At 40.4% G+C, this 24,762-nt stretch overlaps 1 protein-coding gene across 6 annotated transcripts in view; it reads right to left on the bottom strand.

Annotated features, from left to right (window-relative positions):
• The window catches only part of FAT1 (FAT atypical cadherin 1), a 125,060-nt gene that overhangs the window by 47,420 nt on the left and 52,878 nt on the right, over positions 1–24,762 (bottom strand). For all 6 annotated transcript variants that reach the window (XR_013990349.1, XM_081020450.1, XM_081020446.1 and 3 more), the window contains exons 4-9: positions 20,214–20,275; positions 14,852–15,181; positions 14,115–14,325; positions 9,151–9,290; positions 2,793–3,068; positions 1,362–1,572 (exon numbers count right to left, since the gene is read on the bottom strand). Coding sequence is in view for 5 of the 6 variants with exons in the window: in XM_081020450.1 (XP_080876576.1) it covers positions 1,362–1,572; positions 2,793–3,068; positions 9,151–9,290; positions 14,115–14,325; positions 14,852–15,181; positions 20,214–20,275 (1,230 nt within the window). In the remaining variant the exon portion in view is untranslated. The remainder of the gene's footprint in view (positions 1–1,361; positions 1,573–2,792; positions 3,069–9,150; positions 9,291–14,114; positions 14,326–14,851; positions 15,182–20,213; positions 20,276–24,762) is intronic.

The raw sequence follows: 24,762 nt of genomic DNA, 5'->3' as shown, positions 1-24,762 counted from the left end.
CACTTTATGAGATTATTTCTAAATCAGAGATACTTCAGTGAATTTTCTCTTTCAAATTACTTCCACTTAAAATGGGAGTTTATGTGCTGTATAAAAAAACTTCCATTTGAGAAATACAAACTGCAAATTTGACTGCTTAAGAAAATCACCACGAACAAGCCTTTCAAAATGAAGGCTGAAGTACACTGGGGTTTTACACTTCACAAGAATTCAAAGAAATTAAGAAAACAAATTAACAGGGGCTGCTGTTTCTTAACACTTCAATCACAAAGCACAGCAAAAATAGTTATTGCTAAAACCATGACCTCATCATGAACAGATTTTATTTAAAACATTTAAATTATGTATTTGGGTAGGCAGTTGATATTATCTTTTTTCTTATTGAAGGTCGTAAACAGAGCACCATTCTTATAATATCCCATTACTAATCCTATAAGCTATTGCAAGTATTTAAGGAATGTTCATTTCATATGCTTCGAATTTCTTCCCTAACATTTTAGCTGTACAGTGCAGAATACTAGAAAAACAAAGCTGGGAAAGTTTTAACATTTCCTCCCACAATGTTTTTTTTTTTTTTTTGAATAAAGAAGGAGCGGGGGCATGTGTGTGAGAAAGACAGAGAGAAAAATGAGAACCCATGTATATGCCGGGGGGAGGGGAGGGGATTCACTGGAAGACCAACTTTTGTTATGATGGAGCCAATGCTACTAATTTTTCATGGGTTTTTCTACTTGTCACTTTGTTTCCAGACAGTGGTTTTAATCTTTAATGCCATACAGGATTTGGGATACCTCAGCGCAGATAGCGCCAACATGGTGTTTTCCAGATATCTTGAACTACAACTCCTATCATCCCTTTTCTTTAGCCATGCTGACTGGGGCTGATGAGATATGGTGTCCTACAATATCTGGAGAGGCAAATTCCACCAACTCAAGAATACAATCAGACCGTAGAAATGGGTTTGTTTTTTCCAGAGGTGGTGCTTGAAATCTGGAACTTTCTCTTCAGAGTGGTCCACCACACACATTCCTTTAAAACAGCAGTCAGAAACCTGTGGCCTTCCAGGTGTTTTGGAACTCCAACTTCCAGAAGTCCCAGGCAGTTTGTCAATGGTCAGGGATTAGACTGCACCTCTGAGGGAGGATACAGTGGACATATTCCATGCTGATAAAGGGAATATAGTGCATCAATATATACCAGTAGTGACTGGCTGAAATACATCCTTTAATATGGCTAACTTGCTGCTGGATTAAGTTTAGATCAAACAGTGTTGGAAAAGAAGTGGGAATAAACCTCTACTTTGCAGCTTTAAATCTAAAATCTTTTCATCGTAGCAAGTTATTGAACGTATTGCAGCATACCTGATTCTATGGAGTACACAATTTCTGCATTTTCCCCTTTATCCTTGTCCAGTGCTGTTACATGGAGAATTACAGATCCAACAGCTGCTGATTCATACACTCTCCCTTCATAGGAAGAACTGGTGAACCATGGCGCATGGTCGTTTGTGTCACTAACGTTGATGATGATTCTAGCAAAGTTGCGCTTGACAGGAACGTCTTGGTCCCGCACCTAAAATAATTACAGCGTTACTAGCAGCTCGTGCATAAGTTTATTCAGTTATATGACACTTGTTACAATTGATGAGAACTATCAATCACTTAAGGGCACCATTCTGTTCTGTTCTGTAGAAGTACATGGCATCATAATGGAGCAAATGTTTATATTTTATGCCATTGTGCAAAAATCCTACAATATGATTTTGGTTCGGCACAAATAATCTCAGAACTTGGAATTAAATATTACCATTTCACTTACAGTGGTACCTCGGGTTAAGTACTTAATTTGTTTCGGAGGCCCGTTCTTAACCTGAATCTGTTCTTAACCTGAAGCACTGCTTTAACTAATGGGGCCTGCTGCTGCTGCCGTGCCACCGGAGCATGATTTCTGTTCTCATCCTGAAGCAAAGTTCTTAACCCAAGGTACTATTTCTGGGTTAGCAGAGTCTGTAACCTGAAGTGTATGTAACCTGAAGCGTATGTAACCCGAGGTACCACTGTATTTGTTAAGTGGACGTTCATATATGTGTATACAGGGCACCAGATGAAGTGAGGGCCAATGCTACAGAAAGCGGGTCCTCAAATATACAGGAAAATCCTGCATTTTAAGGCAGGGAGGTACTTCAGCCACCCAATACTCAGCAGGGACTGAGGATGTACATGCCTGCTGCCAATCAACATGAGCAGGAAATAACAGTGTACCATGTAGCCTATTCAATTAGGCCAAAACGGGAGTGGGAATCTGCACCTAGAGGTGCATCTAGCACTGACCTACAATTTCTGATCCAGCAAGTCATACTTGTACTTCTTTCTGTTGATCTTCTCAGTTGGACTGGACAAAAAATGTGGCTGGGGGTGAAGGAGGAGGTGTGGAAGCAGAGCTAAAGGAAGAAATATTTCTTCCTCTTTGCTGTGTCTCTCCTCTTCCTTGGGGATGGAAATGTTAACAGAAGAAACCCATCCAAAAATTCCCAATGAATTGTGAAGGTGAAGTACAGATGGGCTTGAGCTCATCTGTAATAATACCAACACTTTGCATTTACACAGCAAATCACTTAATGTTTCATCTCAGTAATCTGTACAAGGACCCTGTAAGCTATGTCGGTGAGAGTAAGATACAATTCAGTCTTTCCACCACTCTAGCAGCTCTGAAAAGTATCTGCTTATGCTACTCCATTACAGTGAAAAAGAAGATCCTGTATCTGCTAAAGAATAAGTGGAATGGTTCCTTACCATCACTGTGAGAATGTGTTGATGAATGACCTCATGATCCAATCTTTCAGAAGTGTAGAGAGAGCCAGTTGCAGGATCCAGGCGAAATTTCTTAAGGCTGATGGGGTCAACACTATTTTGCATAGTAAAAATTAGCTTATTCTTTTCGTCCCTGTCTGAAGCACTGACTTGCAAAATTTCCGTCTCTGGCACTGTGTCCTCTGGAATAATGACTTGGTATTCTAATGTAGAAAACTCAGGCCTGTGATCATTCGTGTCTATTACCTGAATGTACACCTGTAATGGCACAAAGGTAAATTAAGGATGAAAAGGGTGTGTGATCAGAACGCCATGTAGATAAGCTTCAAGGAAACGCAACAGTTCTCCTAAAATACAAAACCAAAACACGATGTGAAGATTAGGGGCCATCACACATAATTTAGAGAAGAATAGCTGTGTCAATTCACTGCAGCTTTTGTGAGTTGGGGTTGACTATGTCAAATACATAATCATGTAGAAACGAAATACAAAGCAGAAATGAAATACAAAGCAGAAGTTGTTTAGAACAAAATATTAGCTGGGATCAGAGCCTTATAAAGCCTAGCACATTGCTTGCCTTCTCCTCTTTCAACAGAAGACCCTCATTCCACATCACACACTGCTTCAGAAATGCCAATCACTTAAAAAAGAGTTTTGCTATGTAGCACTGGGGTAGTGATTCCTCCCTAAACAAGCTTAATTATCTGTCAATAGACAAAACTAGTTGGTTGGTTTTTTCAACCCAGAGCTCTAATACATGGAATTGAAATTATTATTATTATTTCAATTTGTATGCTGCTTTTCCACATAAATATGCCCAAAGCAGCACACAAGCCAACAGCAATACAACAGTCAAAATACCCAGCAATACACTATCACAATAAACAGTCTAATACAAATTCTTTTCAAAACATAAGAATCCAAACACACAAAAATATTTTGAAAACACTAACATAATAACCTTTTAAATTTATTTCAATACAAGTATAGCAGAACAATTTGAAGGCACATAATAAAAACATATTTGGGCTACAAGTGCCTTTGCTTTACAACTTTAAGTACATTGTTAAAATTATTAAGAAACTAGTTAAAATAAAACTATTTAGTTGCAATTGGAATCAACAACAAATCACCTAAGTAATTTTTTTTAACACAAAAAGATTTTGTTAAGAAAATGAAAAGCTAAATCAATTAGGAAAACAGAATGTTCCAAACAGAAACTTTCCAAACAGAAACAGAAAATTTCATAATCTTGCCAAGATAAATTTGTTTAAACTTTAAGGTGCCACGAGGCTCTCTGCTGCTTGAACAAAGCATACTGTATTTAAAAAAACAACTCCAAAAGTAGAAATAGGCAGTTGTCATTTAGCAACACAAACACAACCAACTAAGAAGCAAAATGACATATTCTAAATACATCTGAACTGACAGAGCACTCCGAGCTATTAATGAATAATAAAAGGAGCAGCCAAGCGCAACAATGACAACGCTAAGAGAATGTATCGGATTTTTGCTTCAGTTTTTCATCACACAAGTACAATAAAAGAAATGTGGACCCTAAAACTAATCTTGGCCAGGAATTCCAGAAAAGAATGGCATAAAATGGGGCAATGTAAGTAAGAGAATAACAATGTCAATCTAGACACCAGCAATTTACAACATGGTTTAAAGTTATGAACCCCATGCACATAAATGAACACTTAAAGCCAAAGTATACAAGCTGAGCAAAATCAGATGAATTCAAGTTCATACTGTCCTGTGAGCCATTAAGGAGAACCAGTGTGTTTGCATTAGAAGACCCAGTGCCTTCCTCTAATAGCAGTTTTGTAAATCTTAGAGCAGGGGTCGGCAAGGTTTACCTCGCCTGGGCTGGTTCACTCCAGTGGAAATCCCTCTGTGGGCCAGATCATGCGTGCACCCACGATTTCTGGCGTCTGTGTCTGCGCAGACGCGATTTCTGGCACTGTGGAAGTGAGTCCCCACACTGCGCAGGTTTAGCACAATGCGCGGGGACTCGCCGAGTGGCCGGCTCAGTCCGGGGGCGGCTCACAGGCAGGTTAAACGACCCATGTGGGCTGCTTGTGGCCCATGGGCCTTAGGTTGCCGACCACTGTCTTAGAGGGAGCAGCTGGGAGCACCTCCTGTATGTTGCTCCCCCCCCCCCGCCAATCCATTGAAAAAAGGTCCATTTGCGTGCTCTTGGGTGAGTGGAGGGATGGAAGAGTCATCTCAGTTGTCACACCCAAATTGAGGAACTCAATTCCCCAGGACACCTGAAAAGGATTTTCGTTTTAGCAGACCTTGATCAATTCTTGCAGAATTGCTGTCACTGTCATGCTGGAGGAAGTGCTGGATGTGTGGTTCACTCACACACATAGGGTGGGAGTGCCCAAAGATCAGAGAACAATGGCATTTGGTTTTCACGGCTGTCATAGAAATGTAGACAAGTGCAATGAGAAGGGACTTCATCCTGTCATTATTATTTCTATTTTCATTGCAGTTGTACTGTACAAGTCCAACTCATTTTTTTTAAGAACAGCAGAAAAGTGAAGAGACCATATTCTGGAGGGAACAAAGAAAAGTCAAAACAAAAGGCAAGCTAGAAGCTTGCTGGGGGGGAAAGCACGTTTTCAACAAAGGTTGAAAAACCAATAAGCAGAAGGCTAGGAATGACAATCCCCACAACCACCACCCAACTGTATCTCAGACAGTGGTGGGACAAGACAAAGTCCCTTTTTGCTGGGTGGGAAGAATTATATGGGCAGAAGTGGCCCTTCAAAAGCTGCCTCCTCAGAAATCCTTCATGTAACTACCAAATCTTGCATAAGGCGTCAGAGCGAAATTTCCTCCACAGAGGCTACTGAATTAGAACAAGCAGATGCTCCAGTATGGGATGCATAAAGGTATGATATAAAAGTGGGTATCCATTATGTATTTGAGCCCTTGTCAGTCTCTTTTCTGAAAAATGCTTGTCCACTCATGTTTCAGCTGCACTTACATACATTCGTGTGCTGATAATTAAAACTGCAATTTAAGATCCAGAGGTCAAGAATAAAATCTTATTGTTTTCAATAAAGCTGCAATTTGAAAACTGAAAGCAGAACGTGTAAGGCAGAAGGTGCAACAACAGCCTATCTTCAGTGCTAATGCATAATAAAAGCATTCATTTTGCAGAATGCAGAACTTAAGTATGAAGGGAGAGGAAGGGCATAGATGGCAGCAACAAGTATCTGTTATAGTACTGAAAAGCCAATAACTATAGCTGGTAGACAGAGCCACAAAACCTTTTAATTAATATGAATTAATTAAGAATATTATGTCCCATTTCTAATGAATAATACTTTTCATTTAAAATCAGGTTAAAAAGCATTCATGTTTTGAAGGCACATGATGCCTTGCCCCCAATCTCTCTTTTCTTCCTCTGTCAACTTTTACACCAACAAGAGTATAACTGAACACTCTGAATTTTATCTGTACATCATGCATTTAGCTGCATATTAGACACAACAGCAACCTTGCTTACAGCCTCAGTAATTTTTCCAAAAAAAGGTATCTAAATAATTTCACTGAGTCAAATGTTTCACAGATGCTTATGGCCCAAAGCCAATCACAGCCTTCCCATTTAGAAGGCATACTCAATAGGTTCCTTTTCCCATAAGGAGGCCAATATAGTTAGTTTACTATTTTTACACAGACAATATGATAACATTCACTTTCACTAGTAAAACTGAAATAGCATGTGGGAATAAATGGCTGTTAATCAAGGACTCGTTAAACTGTTTATTGTACAGTATTTCAAATACCAAGCCAAATATTTTATAACCTGAACAATCCAAGGCAGTGTGGTGCATTTAAATGCATTTTAGCACGTTCTCTGCATAAAACTTTGTAATTCATCTCAATGCTGTTTTCTAACAATTATCTGTTCTTACAAAATTCAGTGGATCAACTGTTAAAACATTCTTATTTAAGTAAGCTGTTCTGGGTACTTTAAATAGAAGAGTGAGTTGTAAGTATTTATTTAAACTACTATTATTATATTGAATTTCAGCACGGGTATGGTTGAAATTTACACCTTGGTACTGTTAAAAGAAATAGCACACCTCTCATCAAGGAATTAAAATGACAAACGAATAGTGCACTAATATGGTAAAATAATAGTTTGAAACACATGAGATTACAACACAAAGACTAATTCTACTTTTATTAGTTTGTTTTTTTTAATGGACTTTTATTAAGAGAAGTAGTGTGAAAGTCAGGGAAGCTAAGCTTCAAGAGGAGACGTGTCTAGACTAAACCCCCAAGCAACCCCCGTTCATTTCAGAAGCATTGTTGCTTGTCCTTCTGTTAGAGGAGCACAGAAATGTGAAATTCTAGCAGCCATAGTTCAAGCTAATCCCCTCAAGTATGGAACAGGGAAATTCTGATAAAAATGAGCTTCTGTACTGGTCCCGCAAAAGCTACAACCACCACCTCTCACTTTGTCTGCTAAAAGATGAGAAGAGAGATAATAGGAAACAGCTGAAAAATATTCTGTGCATTTTGAAAGGCAGAAAACAAACAAAAAGCAGGAGCGCTAATTCACATTAAAAAGAAAATGCAGCACGTTTACCATTTCCAGTATTAGCAAACTATTCTTCTGTCATTTCCCAGATGATATGCTGAATGATTTTTAACTTCAGCAGTAGAAACAATATGTCTAAAGCAGCTGTTTGGAATAAGAAGTCAAATCTATCCACAGTCAGGTTAAATTCTAATTAAGGAAGAAAGTCTACCGCTATTGTTTAACAGCAACTGGTATATATGCTGCCTCTGTTTGTGGACTCTGTGGTCATCAGGACTCTAGTCTTACCATCCATCAATTTGTCTACTCCCTTTTAAAGCCATCTAAACTGAGCATCATCACATCTATAGTTCCATTCAGGAGATGTAATATGCAGAGCCATCCTTTCAAAGAAAAAAGGCACTTTCAGAAGGTATTTTTATCAATTAAGAAAGAAAATAAATAATAATAATAATAATAATAATAATAATAATAATAATAATAATTTATACCCCGCCCATCTGGCTGGGTTTCCCCGGCCACTCTGGGTGGCTTCCAATAGAATATTAAAATACAATAATCTATTAAACTTTAAAACATTAAAAGCTTCCCTAAACAGAGCTGAAGTTGGCCTGAAGTTGATATCACTAGAGGTGTTAAAAGTTTGACGATACACCTAAAACACACTGTGCCATTGTGGAAAACTCATTTGTAAGCACATACATTATACTGGTACAGTCATCCGGGAAATTTGACTGGCAACACCTAACCATTGGGTAAACACTTGGTAGCAAACCAAGCAATGCTACTATATAGTGACATTTTTATTTTCAAGAATGAAAATATCCTACTGGGGATACTAGACAGCAAAATCCCAAAGAAAGCCTTAATGCTACTTATGTATGTGACTACAGGGGCAAGGATTCTAAATGCACAGAAATGGAAGGAGGGAGAGGACACCCTCAATGGAAGAATGGTTGATGAAAATATTGGAATATGCAGAGATGGCAAAATTGATGGCACTGATGAAACATACAAAATTAGTATCTTTTAAAGACGACTGAAAACCTTTTCTAGTCTATATAAAAAGTTATTTCCCATATGTGAAGACCACAGCCTGGTTTGAAGTGTAAGAAAACAACAGGATATATTAAGAAATCTGTTAGAGAAGATGAAATTAGATAAGGCGGAACCTTAAAACACAATTTTGTGCAATTTGGGTTATAAACATTGGTGCTGGGTGAGAGAGAAGTCACTAGTTTTGCTGAACTGGAATATAATTGTTGAGTAAAAATGTAACTCTCTATATGGGGGGAAGATAATTACATAAAAAAATGACACTTCTGCCTACTTTTGTGAGATTGTTTCACTGTTAACAATAGCTCCAACATAAACCAATTTCACTTTACACCTTCTCCGATTTCGGCTGGTTTTGGATTTGTTTCTGAGTGATGAAGATGACCGTGATGTTTTCAACTGTCAATCCTTTTCTTTTTTTGTGAATGCCTGGCTTCTGTTTCTCATTTTTTCTTCGAATACCAGAACATTCTATGACTTAAAAGCTGTTAATTCGAGGCACACTTATCTGCTTACACATAACTTTTCCCCTTTGGCTGTCCAACATTGGGCTATTGTGTTCTCTTAGTACTAGAAACTTCTTTTTCAACACAAAGTCCTCCTTATTTATGCAAGAGGTAATTCTGCCCAAGGGAGTGGAGGGAGGGAGGGAGAGAAGCCGCGGCAAGAAATGGTTACAAATTCTTCTTTCAATAAACACTTCATTAGAAATTCCATTACCTGAGTGCCAATAGTCCTAGTTCCATCTGTTGCTTCTACTGTCAGATTGTAATTTGATTTTTGTTCTGCATCAAGAGGTTTAGCGACAACGATGGTTCCAGTGCCCTTGTCCACATCAAAGCGGCTGTCATAGTTGCCACCTGCTCCAAGAAATTGCATGAGACAGAAGTTCATAAAACGCTGCTTTGATGTATCGCTTCACGAAAACTTACTTTGCTATGATGCTTAAAACAAAATCAGTTCTGAAATAGCGGAGGCTGCGTGTTGTATTTGTAACCTAGTTGTAATACAGCAGTCGGCCACTAGGGCCAAAAAGCTTGATGCTTGCTACAGTACAGTGGTACCTCGGGTTACATACGCTTCAGGTTACATACGCTACAGGTTACAGACTCCGCTAACCCAGAAATAGTACCTCAGTTTAAGAACTTTGCTTCAGGATGAAAACAGAAATTGTGCTCCGGTGGCGTGGCAGCAGCAGGCCCCATTAGCTAAATTGGTTCTTCAGGTTAAGAACAGTTTCAGGTTAAGAACAGACCTCCGGAACGAATTAAGTACTTAACCCGAGGTACCACTGTACTCCCTATTTATTTGACTCATGGCAAAGACTCTGTTTCCAGAGGTATATCTTTCAAATCCTGATATCTTTGCTTTAAATAGATGAATGTTCTCCTAAAACAGCCATGCAAATTAGCCCACAAATGTTACTATCCCGCAAGAAAGCTTACTAGCCTGCGTATTTGTGAAAGAAAAGGTATTTGTAAAAGAAAAAGAACCAAGTTTTGCAAATCTTTCTTCCCTGATAGCCTGAAGGTGATTCTTACTTGTCAAAGGTGACTAGCCACATGGGGATTTACAATACGTGCCCAGAAAGAGCAAATATTATTTCACTTGAAGGAACTAGTCACTGAATAATATATGATATGGTATTTTAAAACTGTGTTTTATTGTTTAAACCAAAAACTTGGGGTGTGTATCAGAATCTCAGGCATGCTTACCATGGGTGCAATCCACTCAGCACTACTACCACAGTGTGCTATTGAATTTACACAAGAGCAGTGCTCGGTGGATTGTGCCCCAATAGACCAGCCTGTTCTGGGGCACTGGAAGAAAAGCTTTAGGAAAACACTGAATTAAAGGCTGAAAAAGTGAAAATAGCACAATGGCTTTAAAACAAAACAAAACACCCTAACCCCTTTTCCAGTGATGGATTTATTTTATTCCTTTATAAAACTTCTAAATGCCCTTTGAAAAACGAAACTGAAATATAGCTCAATAAATACAGCCAATCGCCCAAACATTTAAGTGATTACAGTAATAATAGTAATACTATTATTTGTGAGCAGACTGCCTCTCTGCAACACAATGACCCTTTAAAACCAAATGGAGTTAGCCATGATAAATGCCAGTCATTAACTTCTACCGGATTCAAGTTTTAGACAAACAATTTGAAAAGTATAAATTACTTCCCATTGTTTGTCAGCCCCAACACTCTCCATGGCAAAAACATTTGTCCTAATTATGTGGTGCAAGTGTTCTTTCCTGTTCTTTTTGAAAAGCAAGGTTATAAAACCACAGTGGTTTTTTGTTTTTGTTTTTAAAGATAAAAACCGTTTTGCCTTCTGTAATTATGAATTCCAATTATTTTTGGACTCAAGGAACATTTCTGCACAGCACCACTGTAAACGCCATCCAATCATCGGTATACTTACTTGGAAATAAGCCCCATAGATTTAAATGGCACTCACTCCAAGTCAGCATGTTTACAATTACATCTTTATTCCAACAAATTAGAAAACAGCAGAATTTCGGAGATTGGTTCTGCCTTTCAGACAAATCACCCAGACTGATGGGCTGGGCAGCACCCCATAAACACTGCTTTATTTCTGACAATTATTGTGGGTATCTAAAGGCAGGCCCTCCTGCCAACCTAGCAGTTCAAAAGCACGTCAAAGTGCAAGTAGATAAATAGGTACCGCTCTGTCGGGAAGGTAAACGGTGTTTGCGTGCGCTGCTCTGGTTCGCCAGAAGCGGCTTAGTCATGCTGGCCACATGACCCGGAAGCTGTATGCCGGCTCCCTCGGCCAATAAAGCGAGATGAGTGCCGCAACCCCAGAGTCGGTCCCGACTGGACCTAATGGTCAGGGGTCCCTTTACCTTTACCTTAAAGGCAGGCTAGAGCCTCTAACTGCCTCAAAAGAATCTTTGATAACATTAAAATGGAGTAGGGCAGAACGCCACAAATTTTATGTGAGCTGCTGGTGCAATATATTTTACTGGAGGTGATGCTGGAAGGGAGAATACCAGCCATGGACATCTTCTCTGCCTTGGGACAGAAAGCCTTATGCTGCATGAAAACGGCCGCTTCCCCCACAACTGATGCAGTGATACCTCAAAGAAAGTGGTACAAAAATTAGTTTCTAAAGCACAGAACTACCACAAAGGTGTGTTTCTACAGTCCTCGTGCCACCTGCTAAAATCCTTTTAAATAATATGGACCAGCAGCTCCCAGGGATGATTTATTATTATTAATTTATTTTCATAATGCCCTCTAACAAAATATCAGGGCAGTGTACAGCAAAGTAAAAAAAAGCATTTAAAAACAACACCAAACAATCATTTAAATGATTGTTAAAATAATCATTAAGCAACTGAATGTGCCTGTCAGCAGGAAAAAAGGCTTCAAGAGATGCGTGAAAGTCAAAGGTGAAGATGCTTGCCAAATATCTGCTGGAAAAGGGTTCTGCAGTAAGGAACTGACAACACTATTAACTGACTTTCAGCTGAAGTAAGATGGAAAACCATTATCAGCACTCAGGGCTTTGAATATCAACATAAGAACCTTGAATTTGGCTTGGTATCCTATGGGGAGCAGTATAGATGATTGCCAACATCTGCACTGGAACTCTCTCACCAGAGAGGCATCCCCAGCCCAGATCCTGCCTTTTCAGGGATGGCAAAGACCTTTTCATTTACCTGCTTTAAACCAATTTGGCCTGTTTAGCATGCAAATCTAGCCACGTCTAGAAATGCCCTAACGATGTTGTTCTATCAAGCTATTTTGCATCCACCACTCTCATCAGTCTGGGTGCTCTTGAAAGATCAAAAGTATCTATACTAGCATTTCAAAGTGGTGCTTTGGCTGGAATGTGGTGACAAGCAACACTAACAAAACCAAAACACGCAATAAAACACAAACAAGAACTACAGTAAAGGGGGGGGGGAGCAGAGAGAATCTGGAAAGAAGAAGGAAACACAAACTGCTCAAGATTTATTAGATATTATTATAAATTAGTGCGATTTCACTTTAGATCTCATAATCTGATAATCAATTATGTGATCTCAGCAGATACCTTCTGCTGTACAGTTCAGGTCACAAGCCATCTGAAAGATGTAAAAAACTTCACTAGCAAGCTTGTCTCCTGGCACAGCCAAAAAGAAAGAAAGCATGGAAAGCAAGCACAGAAGAAAGAAAATATGTCAATCAAACTGATTCATGCGATTAGTAATAGTTAAAAAAAGGTGCAGTAAGGTATTTTAAAACAGAAACCGCGAGATCTTGATTAATGTGAGGTAGTACCACCAACATGTTATCCACTCTCTACACCCCCACCCCAAGAAAAACTAATATCCACTCTTGAAAATTGCATTACTTCCCCCACTCCCCACCACTTACACCTTGTACTAGTATTTCACCTTGGACAGACTTTCCCACCTGCTTTGGGCTATAATCCACTCGGAGAAGTGCACTCCTGACATATTACACCATCCACAGACTCTGCCTTATTCAGAAGGACTTGAACCCCCAAGGAAGTAGTGCTGGGGTGGCTGCAGCCCCAGATGCACACTTGCCCTGCATTCCCCTCTGAAGGCATGGCAGAGTCAACCATGTTACTGGGAAGGAGGTTCCTTTGCACCATGAATGAAATTTCGTGGGTAGATCAGGGCAGTAATAGGACAGATTGTGTGGGGTTTATATACACACACACATACATACATACATACATGGGACAGATTAAGTTGCTGTGCTAGTGGAGGCCAGTGCAACCAGTCCCACTAGCACAACAAAATGCTCCCCATCCCAAAACCTGCTGGAGGGTGGTTGGGAGATCCCCCAGGACAGCTTGCTGGGAAGAGGAGAGTAGAGATCTTTCCATCAAGCACTAAATGAACATAAACATCACTTGAGTGTGATGCTGAAGTTCCACTCCAATTGGTCAGTGAAAGAGGTAAGTCTGTTTAAAAAATCTAAGCAGCAAAACAATCCTTTCATTAGATAGATAGATGATAGATAGATAGATAGATAGATAGATAGATAGATAGATAGACAGACAGAGATAGCATAAAATTTATACGCCACTTGATTGCAATGAAACCTCTGGTTAACAATACAGTGGTGCCCCGCAAGACGAATGCCTCGCAAGACGAAAAACTCGCTAGACGAAAGAGTTTTCCGTTTTTTGAGTCGTTCCGCAAGACGAATTTCCCTATGGGCTTGCTTCGCAAGACGAAACGTCTTGCGATTTCTTGCGAGTTTGTTTCCTTTTTCTTAAAGTCGCTAAGCCGTTAATAGCCGCTAAGCCGCTAATAGCCGTGCTTCGCAAGACGAAAAAACCGCAAGACGAAGAGACTCATGGAACGGATTAATTTCATCTTGCGAGGCACCACTGTATATTCTTTATAGCAAGTATATTCAACATGGTGCGCCCTAAAAGTTGCTGGACTACAAATCTCATCATCCCTGACCACAGGCCACTCTGGCTAGTGCTGATGGTATTTGGAGTTGGGCAACTTCAGGAGAGCACCACTTTGGCTACTGCTAGCTTATACACGCAGGAATAACTCCTGCTTAATTTCTTCTTAGAAGCCATTTTCATTTTGGGATTAGAACATATCAAATCTATGAACAACAGCCTAGATAATCACCGCATAATTCCCGATGAACATTCGTCATCAAATAGTCTTACCTGTAATATCAAACCAGAGTGGAGTGCCAAGAGGCTCCACAGCTATTACTCCAATCATGTGAGCCACTGGATCACTTTCCATGACAGTAAAAGAAAAAAAGGATTCTTCAAAAGAAATCGGTTCAGGGGCCGGACTGGGTTTTGGGATCCATTCTATATGAAGCCGAGCTGTTGAAGACTTTTGGGGGCGACCATTATCCACTGCTTTAATCTAATAAATATAGCACAAGATTGGAAAAAAAAATCATGTAAACCAGGACAGATCACATACAAAACAAAGACATGCAGAAATTAAAGATGACAGCACTCTCAGTGACAAGAGGCCAAGAACCATGAAATTAAGTTCTGTAAACCTGAGGGAGCATTACAAAACAATGCTATACATGTCTGCTCAAAAATCCCATTGAGTCCAATGGAGCTTTCTCCAATGTAGATACCACAGAATTGCAACCTCAGACTTTTTTTTGTAATTTAACAAATCCACGCAGCATAGGAAACTCTTTTATAATCTCTGATGAGCAGGTAGAATGCCAATGCAATTAACTTCTTTTAATTCCTGAAAATAAATTAAGCGTCGTATTTTCGTATTTTGTATTTCAACTGGAAAAGAAACACACCTGCGTTGCACTCTTTTAAAGAAATCTCGTCTAATTCGGTATCAGATTTCCCAAGTCCTCTGACTGCATAGTAAGCGCTTTAAGATACTGATAGAATGTCAAAACTGAAATATTACTTACTGTAAGAATGTCATATTCCCCAGCTCCAGAATACTTCTTAGAGGAGACCACTCCAGTTATTGGGTCGATAAAAAATTTGCCTTGCTCATCACCATCTTCAATGCTGTAAGATATTTCTGCATTGGGACCTTCATCTTTATCTGCAGCTACTACACGATAGATAGGCTCCCTCCTGGTAATCCTCTCTCTCTCTGGTTTCTCACGCTCAGGCAATTTGATCTGATAGAACTTTTGTAAGAACTGAGGCCTGCTATCATTTTCATCTAAGATCTTCACAATGACGCGGGCGAGAGTCGACTTTGCTGGTATACCGCTGTCTGCAACTGTTACCTATTGACGACAAAAAAAATCCCATTTGCATAAACAGAAAAAAATAAGAGGGGGGATTCTAGCATGTGTCTGGCCACTAGTAGGACTGACATAGCTTAAAGCAACAGGTAGTGAAACAGAACTCTGGTTCCTTAAAAAGTTGGAAGAATTTATATCTTCAAGACATTTCGGTGCAAGTTCATTGGCAATACTTAAATATTCTTTTTAAACCTTGCTTATCTCAAGTCCATTTTTGTTGCTCCAAAAATGCAAATTCATCAGACTGGAAGAAACGGCAAGAAAACACACTTTAAACATGCCGTTATGTCACACAGACAAAATAAAACTGCTTGTACAAAGGTCAGGCTGTAAAAAGAAAAAAATGTGGCATTTAAAGGGGGGGGAGAGTAATGCAAATGTTGTTCACCCCTGTGAGCCAAACCTTGTTATTTTGCAAACTGTTAGGGAACTGCCATCGGCACAGAGGAGAGAAATAGAAGGACAGTTGTGTTACAGGGAGCCTACGAAAATTCTTGCGCAGCAGTTCCTCTTCCGGGGAGGTGGAAAGCCCCACCCCCAGTGGGGAAGAGGTGCAAGGACCAGAGGATGCTAAGATACAGGCAAAGGGACCCCTGACCATCAGGTCCAGTCGTGGCTGACTCTGGGGTTGCGGCTCTCATCTCGCTTTATTGGCCGAGGGAGCCAGTGTACAGCTCCCATGTGGCCAGCATGACTAAGCCACTTCTGGCGAACCAGAGCAGCGCACGGAAACGCCATTTACCTTCCCACTGGAGTGGTACCTATTTATCCACTTGTACTTTGACGTGCTTTCAAACTGCTAGGTTGGCAGGAGCAGGGACCGAGCAACGGGAGCTCACCCCGTTGCAGGGATTCGAACCACCGACCTTCTGATCGGCAAGTCCTAGGCTCTGTGGTTTAACCCACCCGCATCGCTAGAGGATGCTAGTGAGAGCCTAAACACTGCTCCTGACCAAGCCAGAGAGGAGGGAAGCACGCCCTTGCCGTCTCCCATCCTGCGCAGTAGTCTGGGGTGCAGAGAGGGGCGGAAACGGTTTGGGGTAACGAAACTTTTATGCTGGGGGAGGTACAAAAAAAGACCACTCCTGGATTCTGCTAGTGATTGAGCCAGACATGAGCTTTGGGGCTCTTCACTGTAAATACTCTCAAGCAACCGCAACAGCACCTGACACAAACCTTCACTGCAAGCTGCTGAAAAAATAATAATGTTTTGGTAACTGAGTAACTGCACTTGCAAGCCTCTTGCACTTTTTCAACCCTTCTGCACATGTAAGGAGGTTTCCGAAGCAAAATTAGTTGTATACATGGCTTGCCCTAAACGACCAGGCTGTCCAAATGGGAAATTCTGGTGGACCAGATGTGGCTCACGGGAAGAGCTTCACCACCCCAGTATAAATAAAACTTGGCCTTCTAAGCAGACCAAATAAAATACCGTAAAATGAAATTGCTTGAGAAGAGCTATTTTTCTTAAAAAGAGAAAAGAACTGCATACATGTACAGTATTAGTATAAAAGTGAATGGAGATGTCTTGAAATAAAGAACATCTGGTTTATTCATCTACTGTATTGCCAGTTTAGAACAGTCAATCAGCTTTTATTGTATTTTTACCACACCCTTCTCAGAGAAGGATTTTAGCCACAAAATGATCCTATGAGGAATAGTAGGCTGGGAGAACTTGACTTGTCCAAGACCACCCAAAGAGTTTCATGGCCAAGCCAGAAGCTGCATCTGTATTTCCTACACAGTTCTGGATAGAGTATGTTGATTGGTTCGACCATCTATCACATGGTTAGGCAAACTAAGGCCCAATCGCCTTCTAAATCTGGCCCGTGGACGGTCCGGGAATCAGCATGTTTTTACATGAGTAGAATGTGTCCTTTTATTGAAAATGAATCTCTGGGTAATTTGTGGGGCATAGGAATTAGTTCACTTTTCCCCCTCAAAATATAGTCTGGCCCCCCACAAGGTCTGAGGGACAGTGGACCGGCCCCCTGCTGAAAAAGTTTGCTGACCCCTTATCTATCACCAGCCTCTGATTCATACAGCATTTGATGTTCAGGTCCCAACAAAAATACATATATACTGGTAGTGTAGCAATGTGAATTCAGCAGACACAGTGATTAAAAAGCCACCCAACATTGCAGTGCTATGCAGACTTAACTGAGAGTAAGTTCCATTGAACAAAGTAGGCTTAATTTCTGAGTCAATATGTTTAGGAATGTACTGTTAAGCTTCTGAGTGAAGAAGTAGTAAGTCCTTGTGAAACCGCTCTTTAAAATTTCAATCTGAAACTGTCCTTTGTCACAGAGGAGAAAAATAAAATGGAAAGAACTATATTCCGAGACAGGAGAGTCTGATGAAACACACAAAAGCATGCCGTATTTAAAAGCAAGACTCCATTTAATTGTTTCCTATAAAATCCAGTAAAATGTTTTCATGAAATGGAATGCACCATATTTATAGTTGTTACTATGCAAACAAGAGGGAAATGTGAGATAAATTTTAATAGCAAACAAGGATAAACTTGCCAGTCCATCTGGTCAACACTTTAATGCTCAATTAATTAGCCAGATGCACAGCATTTGGCACAAGCTGCTGATAATATTGCCACCATTCTGCAAATATCTTGGACTCCATCCCAAACCGCTTTTTGTAAAGATATAAACATAAAAGAACTGAGGGAAGCTGTTCGAAATACTTCATTTAAATGTAAAAACAAAAAACCCATAACTTTTCTTTTTTCAAACATTGCAGTGCCCAAATTAAGGTTTTATTGATTTGGGCAACATGCTCTTCCGCAAGTCAACAAAGGAAAACGAAGTGAGAGGGAGGCAGAGCGGGAGACAGGGACCAGCACTTGGCACCGATGAAATTTAATCAGTTCAATTTATTTTACCATTTGTTTAAAGAAATTAAAATTAGTATTAGAAAAGATATGGAAGCAAAGCCTTGTGCAATTCCTAATCTAAATCTACCATGGTAGATATTCTTTGTTAATGGAAAACATTGCTCTTTTATGTGTCTTCCCCTCCCAACACCACAAGGGTGCTCTCAAAAGTATGCCATGCACATGTAGCCGTAGTATGTGGTGTCTGTAAAAAACCCACAAAAATAAACACCACATTGCTCTTTTGAGGCACTACCTTAAGGACCAGCTCAGATGACCATCTATTCCAAAGATGGAAATTTGTGGATCTCCAGATATCATTAGATACCAACTCCCATCAGCCCCAGCCGGCACGGCCACAGGTCAGAGATGGTCAGAGTTGTATTTCAAAAACATGTGAAGGGCCACATACGATTTCATCACTCCTGATCTACACCAGTGATCATCAACAAAGAAGTTCAGTCACCCACCAGGAAGCACAATCTTCTGAAACAGGAGAATCTACCAGAATGCACATCAATGAAGCCTAACTACAGTTAGTTAAAACAAGGCAGATTGTCTTGCAAAGAGACCTAAGAATTGTACATTTCATAAAAAAACTCAGGTAGAAGGACTGGGAAAACATTTCTGCCAGACTCAAGAGCTGCTGAAAGCCACTTACTGGGCTATAAAGAAAAAAAAGCAATCATCTAAATTGTATTTCGTAGTAGTAGCTTTACATTATAGAATCCTGGCAGTTTTGCAAATAGTGGCATACCTCTGGCTTGTTTGCACAATTTTCCCTTTCAGACTCTCCCACTGACGTTACACTCCCTCTTCTATATACTTATAAAACTGCATAGCCAAGGATATGCATTCTATGAATATCAAAAGATTTCCCTCTTGTTTCTGAAGGCAGCACAGCTATCACCAAGGGCGGATATAAACACACGGTAAACAGAAATACTGTGAAAATAAAATAGCCTTCAAGAACTCAGCCAGTGGTATTTGATAAATTGGAACCTTAACCTGCCACTGAGCAGGAGGTACACGTGGCCTACTGAGCGGGAGTCTTCAAGGCTGCTGAAGCCGCCACAGAATCCAATGCTATAGGGTGCAATAGTTTTGTTTTTGTTTCCAATATAAGGGATCAGCAACATGTTGGACTGCTTGTTCACAATGGTAAGTGGATTTACATGTGTTTCCATTGGCAAATATATAGAGTATCACCACAGCAGCTGGCTCCAGACCCTCCCAAGTGCCCCTATTTTCCAAGGACAGTACTGTATTTACAGAAGCCATTCTGGTTTGATCCCAAAATATTCCACTTTTCTTTAAGACATCCCTATTTGCATCAGAGAAATGTTGGGAGGGTATGGAGTAATGCAACCCCCGAGCCAAGGAGATAAGTATATAATCACAATAGGGATGGAGAGAAGCTAAACCCACCCCTTCCAAGGAAATAGGGTTGTGTGGAAACCTGGAGTAAGAACTATCTCTGAGCCCCATTTCACACTTCCGAGGAAAGGAGAGCTCGGCTGTTTGGGAAAGAGATTTGCAGTCTCTTGTATCTTAACACAGGAAGACAAGGTGTGTCACCCACAACTAGAGCCGGTTTGGGGAGTTGGGGTAGGGTTTTAACAACCCCCAATCCTTTGGTGCAAGGATGCTTATTTCTTTTAAAGCATTTTATTTGCCGTACTTCACATTAACAAGGCACCAGGGTAGCTCGCAAGAATGAAAATCACTGAGATAAAAACAAACAAACCATTGAGTGCCTAACCCATATAAAGTGAAGAGGAGATTTATTAGGATAAGCTACTTCTATCTACCTTGGGCTGACTCCTTATTCTAACCTGATTTCCTGCCCTGCCAGCATAATTTTGAGTAACCATTGCAGGTATTATTTTTGTTGTTGTTGTTGTTAATTAATTGACAGCAAATAAAAGTTTCCAGCAGACTTTAAAGATTAAAACAGAAAGTGAATTCCACAGGACTAGGCTGATGACACTAAAGGTTCAGTTTCTTGTTGCTGCCAGATGAGCTTCACCAACTCCGGAGACAACCAATGACACACAGGGAAGCCAATTTGTAATGAAGATATACAAGACAACTGCTAAAATGAAGAAATTAAGCATCATAATTTACCTCTAATATGTGTTCTGCTTGCTGCTCCCGATCAAGTTTCCTTGATGTTGTTGTAATTAGACCTGCAAATATAAACAAGCAATTTGTTAATCCTTGGGGCAGAATACAGGAGAAGAGACAGAGAGGGGAAGAACATGGAAAGTGGTCCAAATACGAGTCAACAAACAATACTATATGCCAAGATTTATTCACAGTTGCATTACATTTAAATACTAATTTCTAGTTTGCGGTAAGAGTCAATGCTGGGATTTTTACCTTGGTTTATGAACTTAATCCGTTCTGGAAGTCCGTTCTTAAACCAAAGTGTTCTTAAACCAAGGTGTGCTTTCCCATAGCAGCAGGGGACCCAATTTACAAATGGAACACACTCAACACATTCTGCTTCCAAGGCAAAGTTCACAAACCAAAACACCTACTTCCAGGTTTGCAGTGTTCTTAATCCAAGTTGTTCATAAACTAAGCTGTTCTTAAAGTGTCCCACTGTACTGAACAGTACTTAGATACACTTTCAGTCGGACTTTGTTGACCTCTAATCTTCTGGAAGGGCACCCTCTAGATTTCAAAAGATTATACATCCTTAATGTGTTCCACCATCTGACAGAATGATGGTGAACACTTATCCTTCCAGGCTGTCCATCTGACAAGACTCTCTAGAGCAGGCATAGGCAAACTCGGCCCTCCAGATGTTTTGGGACTGCAACTCCCATCATCCCTAGCTAACAGGACCAGTGGTCAGGGATGATAGGAGTTGTAGTCCCAAAATATCTGGAGGGCTGAGTTTGCCTATGCCTGGTCTAGAGCATGGGTGTTCCTATCTTCCGGTACATTTTTTTCACCTGCACATTTTAGTGGCTTGCACTGAAAAGCAACATGGCAGACAGAAGCGATGAGAGTATTTTACAAAACACAGCAACAGCAACCTGATTGTGGTTGTTTTGGAAAACCATAATATAGTTCTCCAAAATACCTTCATAGACAGCTACTTAATGGTAAAGTCTTCTTCTAAAATTCACATTTGTACTCCAAACGCATCTTGACGATTGCATCCATTAAGTCTCAAATCCATCCATTATGCCTCAAAGCCAGAGATGCATTCCTGGATGTAGTCATTTGGCAAGACGTTTTAGAATGTTTTTCATTTTAAGCATGAGTGGTTCTATTGGACTATTTGGCTTAACTGGAGCTTAAATAAGTTCCTTTATTTAAGTACTTTAGCAATGTTACTTGGTAATTTAGAAACAGGCTCTTACTCTGCGGCCCTAAATACAATTTCAGCAGTCGAGAAGGCAAGGAAACATTCTTGGGATTGGGCGTGTGTATCACTTTAGCAGCGGTCCTCTTTCTCCATTACTCTTTAAAAGAGTGTAACTGAAATAAATGGGAGTGATAATAAGCAATAATGTTAATGTAAGTAAAATACGGCACTTGCCTAGCTATCTCAAATCAATAAAGCAACAATTGCATCATTGTTTGAGTATTTGTGTGTGCCTGTTGCCAAGGAAGAAGGTAGGACTTCTTGCAATGGATCAAAGGTTAATATTTTATCTCATACCTGATATTTCACAGAAACACTCACTATGTTATCAGCAGTCAGGAAATGTAGGAACAAGTTTCGGCAAAACTACTGTGAGCACGTGTGCCTGCGCGCCAAACTACTTCCTCAGTCTCTTTAAGCAGCATGCAGATGCCAAGATAAGGAATCTGCTGATTTTGCAGGCAATAGTCTCTTAAGTGGCAGAATGCAGGGAAAGGAAACAGGTCCTTAAGATATGGGCTTGATGGCCAGAGAACAACAGTACAGAGTCTAGGAAGGTAAATGTAGGCATTCTAAGGCGGTAAGATGAATTGGCCTCTCATATCTTTATATTTCAGTCCAAAAGCCATGTATCCTTATAGTTTACTGGAATGCTGAAGTAGCACTCTTAAATCACACACAGATTTGATTGCAGCTGAAGACAGGTATAATAAAAATATAAAAAGAAGGCTCACACCCATTCACAACATGGCAAACCTTCCCAGTTGTATTATCAGGTGAGCATGCTGAAAGATCCTTTTATCCCCCTATAAGCTCATCATTCCTACAGCTTCCTGCTCACCAGACAGCCTCCCTTTTCACCTCACTATTGCTTCCTCCTCATCCTCCAGCTGGGGAGAGTTAATATAGTGGACCACTGCCAGGTGCCTGAGTTGTGATCAGGTTGTGCTATTCCATCTCAGGAACTGAGCTGCAGGGCACTTTATTAAGTTCCCTCACCTGGACGTGGGAGAAGCAGCAGTATGGAGCGATCAGACAGGGAGGGTTCAGACAGATGGGCTGGAAGTAGCATTTGATTTATCGGTACGCTTGCCTGATTGTTCTGTCGTGAAAGGAGGTTTGCAGCACTGCGGAAGAAAAATTCTGTGCTAAATCTGCCTCCATCTTACAATCATTTGCAAGCAGTAAAATATACTGCTCTCAGCACATGTTTCCTCAAGCAAACCTCACTCATTCAGAATCTATCTATCTATCTATCTATCTATCTATCTATCTATCTATCTGCCTGCTTCCAAGGTATGCCTCAGGGCCATACAATACATCTGCCACAAGGAATCTGTTACATGTGGTGGCAGCACCATAAAAAAAATTTAACATAAAGGGGTGCATTATGTTTTGAACCATTGTTTCAAACTGCAAAACAATCAAACACACTCTTATTTTTATACATACTAGATTGGCCTGGTTTTTATTTATTTGTTTGTTTATGGATTGCTACCTTCAGATTTACTTGCATCCAAGCAATATAAACCAAGATAAACGTGTCCGCTTAGAGACTGGCAGGGATTAAATTCAGAAGTAATCCCAAACTTTTGAGCATGTAAATCCCATTATCTCCTGTAAAGACTCATTAAACTCCTTATTAAGCCTCTACTCTTTCTCCTGCCAGCATACACCACAGTTCTATGCTTTCCAGAACACGCCAGCAACCAAGTAACAGGCAAAAGCCATTCAGAGATCAACCACAAGGAAACAATCCATTTAAGTCTGTTTAAATATGTCCCAATTCTTAGCTTTTCAGCATCAAATATGCACATTTCTGATCATAATCTTCTGCTGCCCTACAATATAATTCCAAGCTGCAACCATACATTTTAACAACTACTAAAAATAACAGGATCATCTGGGGATTAGGGGCTTGGTGCCATCAGTATGCTGATGACACCCAGCTCTCTCTCTCTCTCTCTCTCTCTCTCTCTCTCTCTCTCTCTCTCTCCTTTTCATCTGAGTCCATGGAGGCTGTTGGTACTAAGATCAATGGACTGGATATGGGTCAACAGACCTGAACCTAACCAGGACATTAGAGTTGCCACTGGTCAGGAAGAATGCAAATCAAAGAATAGAGTTGTTGTTTGTTTTGGATGGGATGGCATTATTGCTAAAGAAATAAAAAATATCAGGTCTGCAGTTCTGGGGCACTCCTTGACCCAGTTTTGCTGCAAGATTTGCTGCACATGGTGACTGCACTCCAATAGTTTCAAAATATTGATGTTTCAGTGCAATGTCCTCCATCAGCTATTTGAGCACTGGTCCAATGCCTCGAGCTGTACAGTGGTACCTCGGGTTAAGTACTTAATTCGTTCCGGAGGTCCGTACTTAACCTGAAGCACCACTTTAGCTAATGGGGCCTCCTGCTGCTGCCGCGCCACCGGAACACGATTTCTGTTCTGAACCTGAAGCAAAGTTTTTAACCTAAAGCACTATTTCTGGGTTAGCGGAGTATGTAACCTGAAGCGTATGTAACCTGAGGTACCACTGTAATATCTTGCCAGCACAGCATTTCTAACTAGTGTAACACCTATTTACTGGCGCATTTGGCTTGTACAGTCAGGCTGCCAAATAATACAAGTGCCTTAAATTATCATTTTGGTGTGTAAGCTTGGACCCTGCTTTTCAGAGAACCATTCTTGTGACATAATTGACAAAGAAATCAAGTCCTCTTCTGGTAGAGGAGAATTAAGCACCTTTATATTTATTAAAGCAGAGAGGTCGGGAAACTTTTAGCCACTGCGAGAGGTGAGGTTACAGGAATTGAGGCAGAGGGCCCTTTCGGTAGTTGTGCCCATCCTGTGAATGCCCTCCCAGCAGATGTCAAACAGACGTGATTTTTAAAAGACATCTGAAGGCAGCCCTGTTCAGGGAAGTTTTTAGCATGTGATGTTGTATTGGGCTTTTACTATTTTTGTTGGGAGCCACCCCAGAGGGGCTGGGGCAACCCAGTCAGAGGGGTGGCAAATTAACAACAACAACAACAACAACAACAACAATACCCCCTCCATCTGGCTGGGTTTCCCCAGCCACTCTGGGCGACTTCCAACAAAATATTAAAATACAGTAGTCCATCAAACATTAAAAGCTTCCCTAAACAGGGCTGCCTTCAGATGTCTTCTAAAACATCTTGTTGTTCTCTTTGACATCTAGTTCTCTTTGACATCTGGTGGGAGGGCATTCCACAAGGCGGGTGCCACTACCGAGAAGGCCCTCTGCTTATATTAATAACAACAAGAAGAACCC

This window comes from Podarcis pityusensis, assembly GCF_964106645.2.
Source record: "Podarcis pityusensis genome assembly, chromosome: 9".
Taxonomy (NCBI): Eukaryota; Metazoa; Chordata; class Lepidosauria; order Squamata; family Lacertidae; genus Podarcis; species Podarcis pityusensis.
Note: the sequence above shows the minus strand (reverse complement) of the source record. Positions and strands in the feature narration are given on the sequence as shown.